The sequence below is a fragment of the Cottoperca gobio genome, unplaced genomic scaffold (genome assembly GCF_900634415.1).
Source record: "Cottoperca gobio unplaced genomic scaffold, fCotGob3.1 fCotGob3_339arrow_ctg1, whole genome shotgun sequence".
Classification (NCBI taxonomy): Eukaryota; Metazoa; Chordata; class Actinopteri; order Perciformes; family Bovichtidae; genus Cottoperca; species Cottoperca gobio.
Window position 1 is genome coordinate 74,930 of NW_021166942.1, and position 20,000 is coordinate 94,929.

A 20,000-nucleotide genomic window follows, 5' to 3' on the forward strand; every position below is an offset into this window, starting at 1 on the left:
TGGGTTTTCTCAGGCGGGTGGCTGGCGTCTCCCTTAGAGATAGGGTGAGAAGCTCAGCCATCCGGGAGAGACTCGGAGTAGAGTTGCTGCTCCTTTGCGTTGAAAGGAGCCAGTTGAGGTGGTTCGGGCATCTAGTAAGGATGCCACCTGGGCGCCTCCCTAGGGAGGTGTTCCAGGCACGTCCAGCTGGAAGGAGACCCTGGGAAAGACCCAGGACTCGGTGGAGAGATTATATCTCTTCACTGGCCTGGGAACGCCTCAGGATCCCCCAGTCGGAGCTGACGGATGTGGCCCGGAGAAGGGAAGTTTGGGGTTCCTTACTGGAGCTGCTGCCCCCTGCGACCCGACCGCAGATAAGCGGTAGATGATGGATGGATGGACGGATGGATGGATGATCTTATTCAATATTTAAGGTTTGGATCAGTGACGTCACCTCGTCCAGGATGAGGACAGCGGGAGCCGCCATGCTGCCAACTCTCGCCATGGTGGACACGAAGCCCATCCCCGTCTGCCTGAAAACACAGATACACACACACAGTTATATATATATATATATATAATATATATATTTATATATATATATATATACACACATACGTGGGGGAGTGATGTTTGGTCTGGATGAGATACTTTTAGTTCACCCCTCACCCCTAGGTGTGAGTGTCGGGAGTGAGGTCCCCACCCTTCGCGAAACACAGCGGAGGTTTTTTTAAAAATGGCTTTATCTTCAAACTATTTTGCAACCCCCCCTGCAGTACCTCCACGGACCCCCTGTTGAAGACCTATGGTATAGAGCAGGGGTTCCCAAACTTTCTGTGGCCAAGGCACACCAAAGACCAAGCCAAAATCTCAAGGCACACCTGTGTTCATATCCGGGCAGAATCTCCTCTATAACACATAGTATCACTCATATCACAGTGTCATCACTCTGTGAACATTTATTTAGCATAGTGAGTCACATTTTAAAACCAATATTTCCCACCATGCGCAAATTGCTAAAAAGGGTTCGCTTTGACAGATTTCATTTTTTTTTGATGATTGTTTTATTTATATTTAGGCCAAAGCATATAAGACCTATTGTTTCTATATTGTGAAATAAGTGTGTAGGACAAAGTACAGATAAAGTACAGTGCTTCCCTGCGCTGCCGCCCCCCCCACCCCCAAGAGGTTTTTATTTAAATGTTTTCATATATATATTTACAACTCGCTTTTCACATTAATAACAGGTTATTTTTATTAAATAAACTAAACGCCTCTGTCATTTATCTATTTATGTGCACGTTTTCAGTTGCTTTGCGTATTTACATCTCTTCACTGCTTTGCGAAGGGCGGAGCTCCGCTTCGGAACCTACACACACACGGCGTGCGAGCGCACACACTTACAGTCAGAGACAGAGCGGAGGAGAAGTTAAAATATCTGCGCCGCGCACAGACCTGATCCAGCCCAGGCAACATCCCGCAGAGCAGTAAAACCTAGGGGAAACACTGAAGTAAATAAAAAAAATCATTCATAACCTTGTGTACAGTTAAATGCAATAGGCCTAATTGTTTCAAAATCCCACAGCACACCGGGGATTTGTCTCACGGCACCACCATTTGGGAACCACTGGTATAGAGTATAAGACACATATATACTGTATATATTTATGTAGAGTATAAAACTCTGTGTAAAGAGTATAAGACACATATATATAAATATGTATGTAAAGCAGGGTCGGGAACCTATGGCTCTTTCAATAACGCACTATGGCTCGCAGCCAAATTTGAGCTGACATTTTTTAACATGATTAACAAGTAATAAATAATTATATTGTGTCATTTTAAAGTAAAACATTTGTTTTTAGTTCTCCCTCTCATTTCCTCCGCTCTGTCTCTGGCTGTAGGTTAAGGTGTGTTCACACGTGTGTGTGGTGTGTTGTGGTGTGTGTGTGTGTGGTGTAGGGGGGCAGAGCCCCCACCCTTCGCGAAACCGAGCAGAGGAGAAACTGCACAAAGCAAGCAAGTAGACCGGGGTGTCAAACTCAATTACAGAGAGAGCCAACATTACAAACTGGGGACTACGTCGAGGGCCAAACACGGTCCACATTTATTGAACAGGATACACATATTGGATAAAGTGCAAAAGATATGGAACATATTTAAGTCAACTGCAAACGGATTGCTGAGTAGTTCAATTTAAATATCTGAGCTGCAAAGTCGGCAAAATGCGATCGGGAACACGGCGGTGGAGATGGTTTGTCATTGTTTGGAAACACGTAGTGACCAAAGTTACCTTGCTGCATCCGAGTCTCCCACAGGCAGCTCGCTTGGAAAGCTCTCACTGCATCACACATGTCTGTGATCACACGGCCCTGAAGCTGCAGGTTTAACAGTGAGATGCTATGTTATGTCGCACACAAAGGGCCAGCTCACATCGCCACTTTCGTCCTAGAGATCTGTGGTGTTTTTCCCTTGCTTTTCAAAAACTTTCATTTCATTCACTCATTTAAATACTTCCTCAAATGTGTTTTCCTGTGTTGTGCCATGCATTGATTTAATTACCAAAACCAGCGGGCCAAGTTATGACAGACATATGATATTTTCTCGTGGGCCGGATATAATTGTATGTAGAGTATAGACACATATATACTGTATATATTTATGTAGAATATAAACACATATAAATATATATATATTAGGGCTGTCAAATTAGTGCGTTAATTTGATTAATTAATCACAGAAAGAATAATGCAACAAAATAATTGACGCAGATTAATCGTGCTCTTAGATGCCCCCCCCCCATGACCCTTTACGTCAACCGACAAGGCGCGGCCACAGCAGCCTCGTCAACATGATGGAAGCGGATGAGAAACGTTACTTGGCCCAGTGAATGGAAAGTTTACATTTAATAAACTCCCGGATGTAACTGTTGATGCTCCTTTCTGTGCAATTCCTGCAGCAAAGAATGTTCAAACCATCGGAGAACTTCAAGCCTGATATATATCTATATATCTATAGATATATAGATATATATTTCACCTCAACGCAAAGCACTTAGCAGCTAGCTCGGAGCTAGTTAGCACCGCCGCTGATGCTAAAGTGAGCAACCCGTCTCGTCATGCACTCTCGATCAGGCGTTCAGACGCAGAATGAGTCGGTCTACCTGTGACACATTAACAACTCAATCGCGAAATGGATTGCAATGGACTGCAGGTGGTAGAGGACAGGGGGTTAACGGTGAACATATTGTTTATTGTGCAATGAAAGGTGAAAGGCCAGATTTTAAATACCATTTTATGTGTTGTGTTAACTGTTGGTCTGTGTTGCCTAAGATAATTGTGGAAAACAAGATATTGGAGAAATAGTATTGAAATAAAAGACATGTTGACCTTTAAGTTATAATGCTACTCATTGATTCACTCATCTTCCAAAAATCCATTTGAATATTTTGAAATGATTCTCACAGCAAATACTGATATATGCGATTAATTAATCACAAAGCATGTAATTAATTAGATTAATTTTTTTAATCGCTTGACAGCCCTAATATATATATATATATATATATATATGTATGTAGAGTATAAAGAAACATATACACTGATCAGCCATAACATTATGACCACTGACAGGTGAAGTGAATAACCTTGATTATCTCTTTACAATGGCACCTGTCAATGGGGGGGATATGTTGGAAGCAGGAAAATGTGCAAGCATAAGGATGTGAGCAACTTTGACAAGGGCCAGATTGTGATGGCTAGACAACTGGGTCAGAGCATCTCCAAAACTGCAGCTCTTGTGGGGTGTTCCCAGTCTGCAGTAGTCAGTACCTACCAAAAGTGGTCCAAGGAAGGAAAACCGGTGAACCGGCGACAGGGTCATGGCCGGCCAAGGCTCATTGACACGCATGGGGAGCAAAGGTGGGGAGCGAAGGCTGGCCCATGTGGTCCGATCCAACAGAAGAGCTACTGTAGCTCAAATTGCTGAACAAGTTAATGCTGGTTCTGTTAGAAAGGTGTCAGAACACACAGTGTGTCGCAGTTTGTTGTGTATGGGGCTGCGTAGCCGCAGACCGGTCAGGGTGCCCATGCTGACCTCTGTCCACCGCCAAAAGCGCCTACAATGGGCACGTGAGCATCAGAATTGGACCACGGAGCAATGGGAGAAGGTGGCCTGATCTGATGAATCACGTTTTCTTCTACATCATGTGGATGGCCAAGTGCGTGTGCATCTCTTACCTGGGGAAGACATGGCACCAGGATGCACTATGGAAAGAAGGCAAGTTGGCGGAGGCGGTTGTGATGCTTTGGGCAATCTTCTGCTGGGAAACCTTGGGTCCTGCCATTCAAGTGGATGTTACTTTGACACGTACCAACTACCAAGTACACCCCTTCATGGAAATGGTATTTCCTAATGGCAGTGGCATCTTTCAGCAGGATGATGCACCATGCCAAAAATGGTTCAGGAATGGTTTGAGGAACACAACAACGAGTTCAAGGTGTTGACTTGGCCTTAAAATTCCCCAGATCTCAATCCAATCGAGCATCTGCGGGATGTGCTGGTTAAACAAGTCCGTTCCATGGAGGCCCCACCTCGCAATTTACGGGACTTAAAGGATCTGCTGCTAATGTCTTGGTGCCAGATACCACAGCACACCTTCAGAGGTCTAGTGGAGGCCATGCTTCGATGGGTCAGGGCTGTTTTGGCCGCAAAAGGGGACCTACACAACATTAGGCAGGTGGTCATAATGTTATGGCTGATCAGTGTATAAATGCATGTAGAGTATAAAGACACACAAATATATATATTTATGTAGAGTATAAAGACACATATATATATATATATATATATATATATATATATATATATATATATATATATATATATGTGTGTGTGTGTGTGTGTGTGTGTGTGTGGAGTATAAAGGGGTCTCACCTGATGATGGTCGGGTACAGCTCTCCGGTGTACAGGTAGATGGTGGTGAAGGAGGCCGAGGTGAAACCTTTACCGAGACAGGCCAGCGTGGTCCTGATGGTCTGCATGTCTGGTGGGGAGCAGTGAAGTGAAATGAGGCCTTCATCCTCACAACTACACATGTGTGTGTGTTAGTGTGCATATTAGTGTGTATTAGTGTGTGTCAATCAATCAATCAATAAAAACTTATGTAATTTCAAGTTATACACAATGTACAATTCAAATTAAATTTTGTTGTAATTGCTTACTCTAACAGAGGAAAAAAGGGACTGAATAAGTGATCATTGTAAAAGTGTTGTGGTGCTGATGCAGAAAAATAAAATATGTACTTAAAATATAAATGTAATATATATAAATAAAATATATACACTCTATAAATATATACATTAAAGAGTGCAGGCGCTGCTGTGCCTTTTCCACCAGTGAGGAGGTGTGAAGGGACCAGGTCAGACTGTTTGTGAGTTGCACCCTCAAGAACTTTGTGCTGTCTGTAGTCTTCACTGCTGAGCCGTTGAGGAGGAGTAGTGTGTGACAGTGCTAGTTTTTCCTGAAGTCAACATTGATGTCTTTTGTTTTGTCGACATTCAGGATCAGGTTGTTGGTGTGACACCAGTCTGTCAGGTGTTTCACCTCCTCCATGTAGACCAGTTCGTTGTTGTCCCTGATGAGTTCCACCACTGTTGTGTCGTCCGCGTACTTTACATTACATTACAGTTAATTTAGCTGACGCTTTTGTCCAAAGCGACTTACAATAAGTGCAAACAATCATGAAGATACAACTCCAAACTGCAAGAATCATTTAAGTTCAGAACAATAGCTTCAAATAAGCCAAACAAAAGTGCAACATACAGAAACAATAGAATACGAATTCAACTATTAGCTACAAATAAGCCAAACCAATATAAGTGCAACATACAAAGAACAGTTATTTTTTCTCAATACTTCAGGATGTGGTTCGCACTGAACCTGGCACAACAGTCGTGGTGGAGTGCAGAGGAGATGGCGTCCTCTGTGGAGCGGTTTGGGCGGACAGCAAATTGGAACGGATCGAGTGTGGTGGGAATTATGGAGATGATATGGTCCTTGACCAGCCTCTCAAAGAACTTCCTCATGATGTGGATAATCATTCAGACAAGTGATTGGGGATTTTTTAGGCACTGGTACAATGGCTGCTGACTTGAAACATGATGGAACAATAGCCTGGTCCAGTACATGGGTCAGCTGGTCGGCACAGTCCCTGAGCAGCCGTCCTGGTATACTGTCAGGGCCTCACAGGGTGGTAGAGCAGCGTTGTATCCAGTGATGGTCTGAAACATCAGGTTCAGTTTCTGAGTACGCTTCCACATGTGGTCCGCAGGGGATCGAACCCCCAACCCTCCGACTGTTGGACAACCGCCACCCCATGTGAATGTATGTTGGTGTGTGTTAGAGTGTGTTGGTGTGTGTTAGTGCGACTTACTTGTCGGGACGAAGATGTTGGCAAAGATGATGAGGGCTGACAGGAAGAGGCAGGTGGCTTGAGAGACCCTCCTCCCGAGGTAACTGAGCATGCCCAGAGCCATCAATTTGGCGGGAAAGTCCACGGCTCCGAAGATGAGCTGGATCTGATAGATACCCACCTGGACAGATGAGACAGGTGAGACAAGTAAGTAATTAAAATCCCCCTAGCACTTAGTTTGCAGAAAGTAATTAATTATGTGTTTTCGAATGAAACCAATATTTGTAGTTATGATCCGGACTGAGGATCAGGTTGTTGTTACAGACACATTATTAATTACATGTTGTTATTAACACCTCAACATGACAGGTCAGCAGGTCAGCAGATCAGCAGGTGAACAGGACAGCAGGTCAGCAGGTGAACAGGTCAGCAGGTCAGCAGGTGAACAGGTCAGCAGGTCAGAAGGTCAGCAGGTCGACAGGTCAGCAGGTCAGCAGGTCAACAGGTCAGATGGTAAACAGGTCAGCAGGTCAGCAGGTCAACAGGTCAGAAGGTCAACAGGTCAGCAGGTCAGCAGATCAGCAGGTCAGCAGACTGCGGATCATTTCACTCCACATTAGGAACATTTAAAACTCGTTACCAGGGTAACCTTTGAGCCTACATGATCTGAACCAGGAAGTTCTCAGCAGCTGCTCACACGTAGCATTGATGCTAATCAGGTTACTCACCCCGAACTTCTGCAGGTCCATTGCCAAACCGTAGTACGCAAAACTGGTGGCGAACCTGCAAAGGAGATATTTATAAGAGAGGCATACATATATAATTATACAATTAAATAAATATATATATATATACACGTATACTGTATACATATATAAAATGTATATATAAAAACATATATATACATATATAAATATGTATATATATATATGTTTATATAAATAAATATAAACGTATATAAATATATAATTATACAATTATATGAATATATATATATAAATATGTACAAATAAACATCTTTAAATATATACATATAATATAAATATAAATATGTAAATAAAAACATGTACAAATATATAAATATATACAATTATACATACATACATACGTATATATATATCTATACATATATATAGCCTGTAAATATGTACATATAAAAAAATATATATGTCTGTTATCTGTCTGTCAGTCTGTTAACAACATATCTGCTCCTCATGTAATCAGATTACTCGTGTGTAAATCTGCTCCTCATGTAATCAGATTACTCGTGTGTACGTCAGCTCATGTAATCAGATTACTCGTGTGTAAATCTGCTCCTCATGTAATCAGATTAATTGTGTGTACGTCAACTCATGTAATCAGATTACTCGTGTGTACGTCTGCTCGTGTAATCAGATTACTCGTGTGTAAATCTGCTCCTCATGTAATCAGATTACTCGTGTGTACGTCTGCTCCTCAAGTAATCAGATTACTCGTGTGTATGTCTGCTCCTCATGTAATCAGATTACCCATATGTACGTCTGCTCATGTAATCAGATTACTAGTGTGTACGTCTGCTCATGTAATCAGATTACTTGTGTGTACGTCTGCTCATGTAATCAGATCACTCGTGTGTACGTCAGCTCATGTAATCAGATCACTCGTGTGTATGTCTGCTCATGTAATCAGATTACTAGTGTGTACGTCTGCTCATGTAATCAGATTACTAGTGTGTACGTCTGCTCATGTAATCAGATTACTTGTGTGTACGTCTGCTCATGTAATCAGATTACTCGTGTGTACGTCAGCTCATGTAATCAGATCACTCGTGTGTATGTCTGCTCATGTAATCAGATTACTTGTGTGTACGTCTGCTCATGTAATCAGATTACTCGTGTGTACGTCTGCTCCTCATGTAATCAGATTATCGAGTGTATGTCTGCTCCTCATGTAATCAGATTACTCGTGTGTATGTCTGCTCATGTAATCAGATTACTTGTGTACGTCTGCTCATGTAATCAGATTACTAGTGTGTACGTCTGCTCATGTAATCAGATTACTTGTGTGTACGTCTGCTCATGTAATCAGATTACTAGTGTGTACGTCTGCTCATGTAATCAGATTACTTGTGTGTACGTCTGCTCATGTAATCAGATTACTAGTGTGTACGTCTGCTCATGTAATCAGATTACTCGTGTATGTCTGCTCATGTAATCAGATTACTAGTGTGTACGTCTGCTCATGTAATCAGATTACTAGTGTGTACGTCTGCTCATGTAATCAGATTACTTGTGTGTACGTCTGCTCATGTAATCAGATTACTCGTGTGTACGTCAGCTCATGTAATCAGATCACTCGTGTGTATGTCTGCTCATGTAATCAGATTACTTGTGTGTACGTCTGCTCATGTAATCAGATTACTCGTGTGTATGTCTGCTCCTCATGTAATCAGATTACTCGTGTGTATGTCTGCTCATGTAATCAGATTACTCGTGTGTACGTCTGCTCATGTAATCAGATTATTAGTGTGTACGTCTGCTCATGTAATCAGATTACTTGTGTGTACGTCTGCTCATGTAATCAGATTACTAGTGTGTATGTCTGCTCATGTAATCAGATTACTAGTGTGTACGTCTGCTCATGTAATCAGATTACTAGTGTGTACGTCTGCTCATGTAATCAGATTACTTGTGTGTACGTCTGCTCATGTAATCAGATTACTAGTGTGTACCTCTGCTCCTCATGTTATCAGATTACTTGTGCATATGTCTGCTCATGTAATCAGATTACTCATGTGTATGTCAGCTCATGTAATCAGATTACCCATATGTACGTCTGCTCATGTAATCAGATTACTAGTGTGTACGTCTGCTCATGTAATCAGATTACTAGTGTGTACGTCTGCTCATGTAATCAGATTACTTGTGTGTACGTCTGCTCATGTAATCAGATTACTCGTGTGTACGTCTGCTCCTCATGTAATCAGATTAATCGAGTGTATGTCTGCTCCTCATGTAATCAGATTACTAGTGTGTACGTCTGCTCATGTAATCAGATTACTTGTGTGTACGTCTGCTCATGTAATCAGATTACTAGTGTGTACGTCTGCTCATGTAATCAGATTACTAGTGTGTACCTCTGCTCCTCATGTTATCAGATTACTTGTGCATATGTCTGCTCATGTAATCAGATTACTAGTGTGTATGTCTGCTCATGTAATCAGATTACTTGTGTGTACGTCTGCTCATGTAATCAGATTACTAGTGTGTACCTCTGCTCCTCATGTTATCAGATTACTTGTGCATATGTCTGCTCATGTAATCAGATTACTAGTGTGTACGTCTGCTCATGTAATCAGATTACTCGTGTGTACGTCTGCTCCTCATGTAATCAGATTAATCGAGTGTATGTCTGCTCCTCATGTAATCAGATTATTAGTGTGTACGTCTGCTCATGTAATCAGATTACTAGTGTGTACGTCTGCTCGTGTAATCAGATTACTCGTGTGTAAATCTGCTCCTCATGTAATCAGATTACTCGTGTGTACGTCTGCTCCTCAAGTAATCAGATTACTCGTGTGTATGTCTGCTCCTCATGTAATCAGATTACCCATATGTACGTCTGCTCATGTAATCAGATTACTAGTGTGTACGTCTGCTCATGTAATCAGATTACTTGTGTGTACGTCTGCTCATGTAATCAGATCACTCGTGTGTACGTCAGCTCATGTAATCAGATCACTCGTGTGTATGTCTGCTCATGTAATCAGATTACTAGTGTGTACGTCTGCTCATGTAATCAGATTACTAGTGTGTACGTCTGCTCATGTAATCAGATTACTCATGTGTTTGTCAGCTCATGTAATCAGATTACCCATATGTACGTCTGCTCATGTAATCAGATTACTAGTGTGTACGTCTGCTCATGTAATCAGATTACTAGTGTGTACGTCTGCTCATGTAATCAGATTACTTGTGTGTACGTCTGCTCATGTAATCAGATTACTCGTGTGTACGTCTGCTCCTCATGTAATCAGATTAATCGAGTGTATGTCTGCTCCTCATGTAATCAGATTACTAGTGTGTACGTCTGCTCATGTAATCAGATTACTTGTGTGTACGTCTGCTCATGTAATCAGATTACTAGTGTGTACGTCTGCTCATGTAATCAGATTACTAGTGTGTACCTCTGCTCCTCATGTTATCAGATTACTTGTGCATATGTCTGCTCATGTAATCAGATTACTAGTGTGTATGTCTGCTCATGTAATCAGATTACTTGTGTGTACGTCTGCTCATGTAATCAGATTACTAGTGTGTACCTCTGCTCCTCATGTTATCAGATTACTTGTGCATATGTCTGCTCATGTAATCAGATTACTAGTGTGTACGTCTGCTCATGTAATCAGATTACTCGTGTGTACGTCTGCTCCTCATGTAATCAGATTAATCGAGTGTATGTCTGCTCCTCATGTAATCAGATTATTAGTGTGTACGTCTGCTCATGTAATCAGATTACTAGTGTGTACGTCTGCTCGTGTAATCAGATTACTCGTGTGTAAATCTGCTCCTCATGTAATCAGATTACTCGTGTGTACGTCTGCTCCTCAAGTAATCAGATTACTCGTGTGTATGTCTGCTCCTCATGTAATCAGATTACCCATATGTACGTCTGCTCATGTAATCAGATTACTAGTGTGTACGTCTGCTCATGTAATCAGATTACTTGTGTGTACGTCTGCTCATGTAATCAGATCACTCGTGTGTACGTCAGCTCATGTAATCAGATCACTCGTGTGTATGTCTGCTCATGTAATCAGATCACTCGTGTGTATGTCTGCTCATGTAATCAGATTACTTGTGTGTACGTCTGCTCATGTAATCAGATTACTCGTGTGTACGTCTGCTCCTCATGTAATCAGATTAATCGAGTGTATGTCTGCTCCTCATGTAATCAGATTACTCGTGTGTATGTCTGCTCATGTAATCAGATTACTTGTGTACGTCTGCTCATGTAATCAGATTACTAGTGTGTACGTCTGCTCATGTAATCAGATTACTTGTGTGTACGTCTGCTCATGTAATCAGATTACTAGTGTGTACGTCTGCTCATGTAATCAGATTACTTGTGTGTACGTCTGCTCATGTAATCAGATTACTAGTGTGTACGTCTGCTCATGTAATCAGATTACTCGTGTATGTCTGCTCATGTAATCAGATTACTAGTGTGTACGTCTGCTCATGTAATCAGATTACTAGTGTGTACGTCTGCTCATGTAATCAGATTACTTGTGTGTACGTCTGCTCATGTAATCAGATTACTCGTGTGTACGTCAGCTCATGTAATCAGATCACTCGTGTGTATGTCTGCTCATGTAATCAGATTACTTGTGTGTACGTCTGCTCATGTAATCAGATTACTCGTGTGTATGTCTGCTCCTCATGTAATCAGATTACTCGTGTGTATGTCTGCTCATGTAATCAGATTACTCGTGTGTACGTCTGCTCATGTAATCAGATTATTAGTGTGTACGTCTGCTCATGTAATCAGATTACTTGTGTGTACGTCTGCTCATGTAATCAGATTACTAGTGTGTATGTCTGCTCATGTAATCAGATTACTAGTGTGTACGTCTGCTCATGTAATCAGATTACTAGTGTGTACGTCTGCTCATGTAATCAGATTACTTGTGTGTACGTCTGCTCATGTAATCAGATTACTAGTGTGTACCTCTGCTCCTCATGTTATCAGATTACTTGTGCATATGTCTGCTCATGTAATCAGATTACTCATGTGTATGTCAGCTCATGTAATCAGATTACCCATATGTACGTCTGCTCATGTAATCAGATTACTAGTGTGTACGTCTGCTCATGTAATCAGATTACTAGTGTGTACGTCTGCTCATGTAATCAGATTACTTGTGTGTACGTCTGCTCATGTAATCAGATTACTCGTGTGTACGTCTGCTCCTCATGTAATCAGATTAATCGAGTGTATGTCTGCTCCTCATGTAATCAGATTACTAGTGTGTACGTCTGCTCATGTAATCAGATTACTTGTGTGTACGTCTGCTCATGTAATCAGATTACTAGTGTGTACGTCTGCTCATGTAATCAGATTACTAGTGTGTACCTCTGCTCCTCATGTTATCAGATTACTTGTGCATATGTCTGCTCATGTAATCAGATTACTAGTGTGTATGTCTGCTCATGTAATCAGATTACTTGTGTGTACGTCTGCTCATGTAATCAGATTACTAGTGTGTACCTCTGCTCCTCATGTTATCAGATTACTTGTGCATATGTCTGCTCATGTAATCAGATTACTAGTGTGTACGTCTGCTCATGTAATCAGATTACTCGTGTGTACGTCTGCTCCTCATGTAATCAGATTAATCGAGTGTATGTCTGCTCCTCATGTAATCAGATTATTAGTGTGTACGTCTGCTCATGTAATCAGATTACTTGTGTGTACGTCTGCTCATGTAATCAGATTACTCGTGTGTACGTCAGCTCATGTAATCAGATCACTCGTGTGTATGTCTGCTCATGTAATCAGATTACTTGTGTGTACGTCTGCTCATGTAATCAGATTACTCGTGTGTACGTCTGCTCCTCATGTAATCAGATTAATCGAGTGTATGTCTGCTCCTCATGTAATCAGATTACTCGTGTGTATGTCTGCTCATGTAATCAGATTACTCGTGTGTACGTCTGCTCATGTAATCAGATTATTAGTGTGTACGTCTGCTCATGTAATCAGATTACTTGTGTGTACGTCTGCTCATGTAATCAGATTACTAGTGTGTATGTCTGCTCATGTAATCAGATTACTAGTGTACGTCTGCTCATGTAATCAGATTACTAGTGTGTACGTCTGCTCATGTAATCAGATTACTTGTGTGTACGTCTGCTCATGTAATCAGATTACTTGTGCATATGTCTGCTCATGTAATCAGATTACTCATGTGTATGTCAGCTCATCTAATCAGATTACCCATATGTACGTCTGCTCATGTAATCAGATTACTAGTGTGTACGTCTGCTCATGTAATCAGATTACTAGTGTGTACGTCTGCTCATGTAATCAGATTACTTGTGTGTACGTCTGCTCATGTAATCAGATTACTCGTGTGTACGTCAGCTCATGTAATCAGATCACTCGTGTGTATGTCTGCTCATGTAATCAGATTACTTGTGTGTACGTCTGCTCATGTAATCAGATTACTTGTGTGTACGTCTGCCTCATGTAATCAGATTACTCGTGTGTACGTCTGCTCCTCATGTAATCAGATTAATCGAGTGTATGTCTGCTCCTCATGTAATCAGATTACTCGTGTGTATGTCTGCTCATGTAATCAGATTACTTGTGTGTACGTCTGCTCATGTAATCAGATTATTAGTGTGTACGTCTGCTCATGTAATCAGATTACTTGTGTGTACGTCTGCTCATGTAATCAGATTACTAGTGTGTATGTCTGCTCATGTAATCAGATTACTTGTGTGTACGTCTGCTCATGTAATCAGATTACTAGTGTGTACGTCTGCTCATGTAATCAGATTACTTGTGTGTACGTCTGCTCATGTATTCAGATTAGTTGTGTGTACGTCTGCTCCTCATGTAATCAGATTACTCGTGTATACGTCTGCTCATGTAATCAGATTACTTGTGTGTATGTCTGCTCCTCATGTAATCAGATTACTTGTGTGTACGTCTGCTCCTCATGTAATCAGATTACTCGTGTATACGTCTGCTCATGTAATCAGATTACTCGTGTGTATGTCTGTGTTCCTGACCACACGACCAGCAGGCAGATGGAGATGCGTCTCATCCCTCTTGTCCTCAGCAGGTCGTATGCAGTGTGCGTTGAGCGACTCGAGTCCATTTCCTTCTTCATGTGGGAGTTCAGAACCTGCGGGTCACATGGTGCTGAGCTCAGCTCTCATTGGACGTCAGAGGTCACATGGTGCTGAGTTTAGCTCTGATTGGACATCAGACAGGTTTAAATATGTGACAGACAGACAGACAGGCAGGCAGACAGACAGACAGACAGAAAGACAGACAAACAGTGAGGCAGGTACAATACCTCTAGTGTTAACTTGTCGATTATTTCTTTCTTCCCGTTGATGTGAGCAATTCGGTGAAGAGACTTCAACGCATCCTCAGAACGACGGTTCAGAACCAACCAACGGGCCGACTCCGAGAACCACCTGACCAATCAGAGAGCAGAGAGATCTCCTGACCAATCAGATAGCAGAAAGCACAGAGAGTTTTATTTTGAAAGAGCACACTTACCAGCTGTAGGCAAAGAACAGGAACTGGGGGGCGCAGACGACCACCTGCAGCTTCCTCCAGTCTCTCAGCCAATAGGCGAGTCCCGCCAGAATCATCTGACCGAAGGTGAAGAAGAAGGAAGTGAGCGTTCCCACTAACGTCCTCTCTTTAGTCGGAATCCACTCCACCTCTGCAGACAGACAGACAGACAGGTAGACAAATCAAACACTTTCTTACAAAAAAATAAAAAAATAAAATAAAATAAATTATATATATATATATAATATATATATATATATATATATATATATATATATAATATATATATATATATATATATATATTTTATATATATATATATATATATATATATATATATATAAATATATATATATTATATATATATATATATATATATTAGGGCTGTCAAGCGATTAAAAAAGTAATCTATTTAATTACAAGCTTTGTGATTAATTCGTATACAACAATATTTGCTGTGAGAGCTCCGTGCGACGGGGGGACGGGCACAGGGGACGGGTGCTGTCAGAGCTCCGTGCTGTCGGACCAAAGTCAGGGGCATCTAGGAGCGCGATTAATCTGCGTTAATATTTTTAACGCTTTATTTTTTCTGTGATAAATTAACGCGTTAATTCGACAAAGATAGATCAATATTTATAATCTAAATATATATACATTTATATACTCTAAATATATAGAAATATGTATACTATAAAATAAATATATATACATACTATAGATTAAAAAAAAAGTGGGGGGGGGGGGGGGGGGGCGCAGCGCAGGGAAACACTGTACTTTATCGGTACTTTGTCCTACACACTTATTTCACAATATAGAAACAATAGGTCTGATATGCTTTGGCCTAAATATAAATAAAACAATCATTAAAAAAAAGAACTCTGTCAAAGCGAAGCCGTTTTATCCATTTGCGCATGGTGTGACACATCAAAGGCTCTCTGCTAGTGTGAAGGAGAATAGCTTCTTACAAGGACTAAATAAATAAATGTTCACAGAGTGATAACAGTGATACTTTGTGTTATAGAGGGGATTTTTCCCAGATATGAACTCAGGTGTGCCTTGGCCACAAAAAGTTTGGGAACCCCTGCTCTAAATAGCCAGACAGACAGACAGACAGGTAGACAGGTAGACAGGTACTCAGTGAGACTCCGTTCAGGATGACTCCGGACACCGCCATCCCGCTCAGAAACCTAAAGACACAGTAGGCGGAGTATGAAGGAGAGAGGGCAGCGCTACAACCCAGAATGCCGAGCTGCAGGTACGACCAAATAAGGATAGACCGCCTCCCGAACCTGAGAGATAGAGAGATTGTGATTGCTTGGATCTGTGCACACAGGTAATGCTTTTTTATATATATATATATATATATATATATATATATATATATATATATATATATATATATATATATATATATATATATATATATATATATATATATATATATATATATATATATATATATATATATATATATATATATATATATATATATATATATATATTGTATGTGTTGTTAATGTCATGTCAACAGCCCCTTTAGAAATATATTTACTGAGAAAAACTGTTCAATACTTATTTTACCCACTGTGTGTTATATATATATATATATATATATATATATATATATATATATACACACACACACACAGCGGGTAAAATAAGTATTGAACAGTTGAACAGAAAACTGTTCAATACTTATTTTACCCCACCGTGTGTGTGTATATATATATATATATATATATATATATATATATATATATATATATATATATATATATATATACACACACACACACAGCGGGTATAAAATAAGTATTGAACAGTTTTCTCAGTAAATATATTTCTAAAGGGGCTGTTGACATGACATTAACAACACATACAATCCACACATGCAAAGAAACCAAAACAAATAAGTTATGTGTAATAAAATGGAATGACAGGGAAACAGTATTGAACACATGAAGAAAGGTGCAAAAAGGCAAGAAGCCAAGAAACCCTCTGAAATCTATCAGTAATTAGAAGCAATGCTGCTGCTCGTTAGTGCAAACTAACATCAGCTGGTTCAGTCCCAACTGATGGCCTATAAAAAGGTCTCTCATTACCAAGGTCACACAAGAAACAGGAGAATGACAGCCAAGCTGGCCCTCTCTATTGGACAACATGTCCCCCCCACACCCCCTGTCAAAATCACCTTTAGAAATATATTTACTGAGAACTGTGACGTGTTCAATACTTATTTTATCCGCTGTATATGTATATACCTGTGTGTTTACAGGCGAGTTTACCTGTCTGAAAGACCGCCGAAGATAATGGCTCCTGCTAAAACTCCACCCATATAGATCGTCTGAATCATTTGTTTGAGAGGACGCAGAGGACACACCAGCTCCCACTGAGAGAAAGAGAGATAGAGAGAGACAGGAGGAGTGAGTGACAAGAGGAGAGAGACAGACAGACAGGCAGAGACACAGACAGGGAGGGAGACAGGGAGGGAGGGAGACAGGACAGGGGGAGAGAGAGGGAAAGAGACAGATACTCAATACTATTTTTTTACTGAATAGAGCTTGGACGCATCATAATTTAACTCTATGGAACCTAGCTGTTAGCTCCAGATGCTAACTGCTAAGAGCTAATGTTAGCTAGCTCTCCTGCCGATTTCAACACAGATTTGTTGTTGACAGTGCAGCTTTAAAAGGAACAAATGGGGTGCGGCCTCTCAGGTTTATTAGCGCCCCGCTTTCTTAGTGTTTTCTTTTCTATCTGGTATGCTCCCAAGCAAACTGAAACCTGATACAGAGATTCCCATCTCTACCGGATGAAAGTCACGACAGCATTACATCTGATAATAATTTGTTCTCTAACCTCGGAGACGGTGGTGGAGAGAAATCGGAGCGGTTCGAACGTCCATCCATCCAAACATCCTTCCGTCTGTAGCTGGCTAACGTTAGCTGAGTGGTAGTGGCTAACAGCTGCCACTGAGGCTCCACATACCTGAACAACAGGTGAAACAGGAAGTGATGTCACAGGGAGTTTATTCATCAATACAACGGAGAGAAGTGAACTTAAAATTGTGAAGAATTATTTTCTGTAGCCCCAGATTAAGATATATTGACTTTTCTGATGTTATGTTTTATTTATTGCATTTAATACCTTATGTTTTATTTAATGTATTTTATTATTCATAATGCATTTGATAGACATCTACTTGTATCACTGGAAGTGTGTAAGAATGTCCCATGACATGCTGAATGTTTGTTCACCACATAACAAGGAAAGAAATACACAAAAGAATAAGAGCTTTTTACCTCTTGCAGCGGTCCAGTCTAGTTCCTGAAGAGTCCATAGGGATGAACGCTTTCAGAAGCTGCTTCTCGTCTACCTGCAACAACCAATCACGTTCACACTTATATCCAATACAATGAACAATAACATACAATGTCTATAAGTCGGACTGTTTCAGTAGATTGTAAGCAATAATGCAGTGTTACAAATATACTAGAATGAAAATTGAATGATTATTTTTAGCAGGTTGTTTTTATGACATCACATCCATCTACCACAGTATCAGACAGACAGGTTACCTGGTAGTGAGACAGGTTGTAGAGGCTGCTGTGATTGGCCGGCAGGCTGCAGTGGTGGGCGGGGATTCCTGAGACAAAGTTGTTCAGGAGGTTCTGACTCGCAATCATCAAACCAGGTATACTGATCAGAGTCACATGGAGCCACTGGTACCTGGCCGAACCCTCCCACCTGAGGGTGAAACAGGCATTACACACCTGCCACTCCTGGTCCACCTGTAACAGGTGTTCAACTGAGCTGATTCTCTTCGTGTCATCAGAGTAAATAATGCAGAAATTTAAAACTATCGATACATTTTTTTCCTGCCTCTAAGGGTCGGGTCCCGGTGGCAGCAGGCTCAGTAAAGTAGTAAGTAAGCCCTCCCAAGTCCACAAAACACATACAACCCCCCTCCCAACAGTCCTGCAGAGTACAGAGCTGGTCCACTGTTTCAGGGCCAGGACGGAGTCCACACTGCTCCTCCTGAATGTGAGCCTCCTTTCGCATTTCATATTCAGGGGAGGCTGAGAAGCACACACCCTTCTGTCCCCCTTTTAACAATGGACACCCCCCCTCCCCGGGTCTGTCGCTCCACAGGCTCTGTCCTGGACCTCCACGCCACACTGAAGAGGCGGTTCCGACAATACAGCCCAACAACATTCAGAACCTTCAGCATCTCAGAGAGAACCTCATCCACCCCGGTGCAGCGCGACCCTCTGCCAGGGATGTAACTCTGCCTCCTCCACAGAGCACGTGCTGTTCAGGTTCAGGAGTTCCTCAACGTGCTCTTTCCACCTGTACATGATGCAGTATTCAGTAATAATCAGTAATATTCAGTAAATTGTCTCACCTGCTCCAGCAGATCATCAAAGCCCATCTTCTTCTCTTGTCTTGTGTTGTTTTGGTATTTTCACTTCCAAATTTCAACGTTTTAAACTGATTTACAGGCCAGCATAGATTTATCATAAATGTATAATAACAAAAACAATACTAATAAAAGAGACGGATGTCTTGTGTTTTCAGGATTAGGGTTCAGTTCCATCAGAAAGAACCTGAAAACAAAACAAATGAATTAAAAAAAATCAGATTTGTATGAAGGTTTGATTATAAATGTGTACTCACTTTGTAGCTGCAGGTTCTGGTGGTCAGTCCTTCATAAATCACAGTACTGTGTTTGCATTATCCTTATAAAAACACGTAACCCCGACAGGAGAGCTGCAGCAGAGGTTTATACTGAACTCTAAAAGGTGAATATTTGCATGGAGTCTGGTGAGAGTTCTTAAAGGATTACTGCAGCCGCACTGAAGGGAAACAGGGTTTCTCTGTAAATCAGTGAAAATGTACTTACAGTCTGACGGATCCTCTGAAGACTGAACTCTGAAGAGTGATTTTAAGAGAAGTCGGCTCGAGCTCTCTCTCCTGTTGCTCTCTGCCCCCCACCTTTCTGATTTTCTTGGTTTAACAATCACTTGTTTTTTCAGTTAATATTTGACTAAATCTCTCAATTTAATCTTCAGATTGTTTATTGGTTGTCAGGTGAAATCTAATCCCAAAGCATTGAAGATACAATTTAATAAATAAAAACCAATTCCTTAAGAAAACTAAAGTATTTAGAGTGTGGAGTAAATTAATAATCAATTAGATCTGATGTGATCTTCATGTTTTTCACACGGACACTTATTCAACTAAAAATGTATAATTTTTAAAGAAAAAGATCCTAAATTATTTTCAAATGAATATTTGCTTTCAAACACGACAT

General features: G+C 40.8%; 1 protein-coding gene across 1 annotated transcript; it reads right to left on the minus strand.

The window, feature by feature from the left end:
- Positions 1–333: 333 nt before the first annotated feature.
- Positions 334–19,118, minus strand: LOC115005671 (solute carrier family 22 member 6-like). Its single transcript, XM_029427606.1, is given in 14 exon segments — positions 334–512; positions 4,915–5,023; positions 6,413–6,572; positions 7,120–7,174; positions 14,170–14,285; positions 14,460–14,583; positions 14,669–14,837; positions 15,821–15,975; positions 16,972–17,075; positions 17,546–17,643; positions 17,646–17,674; positions 17,989–18,062; positions 18,265–18,477; positions 19,092–19,118. Coding segments are annotated over 14 exon segments (1,548 nt in total). The 3' UTR covers positions 334–397.
- Between the last annotated feature and the right edge of the window lie 882 nt (positions 19,119–20,000).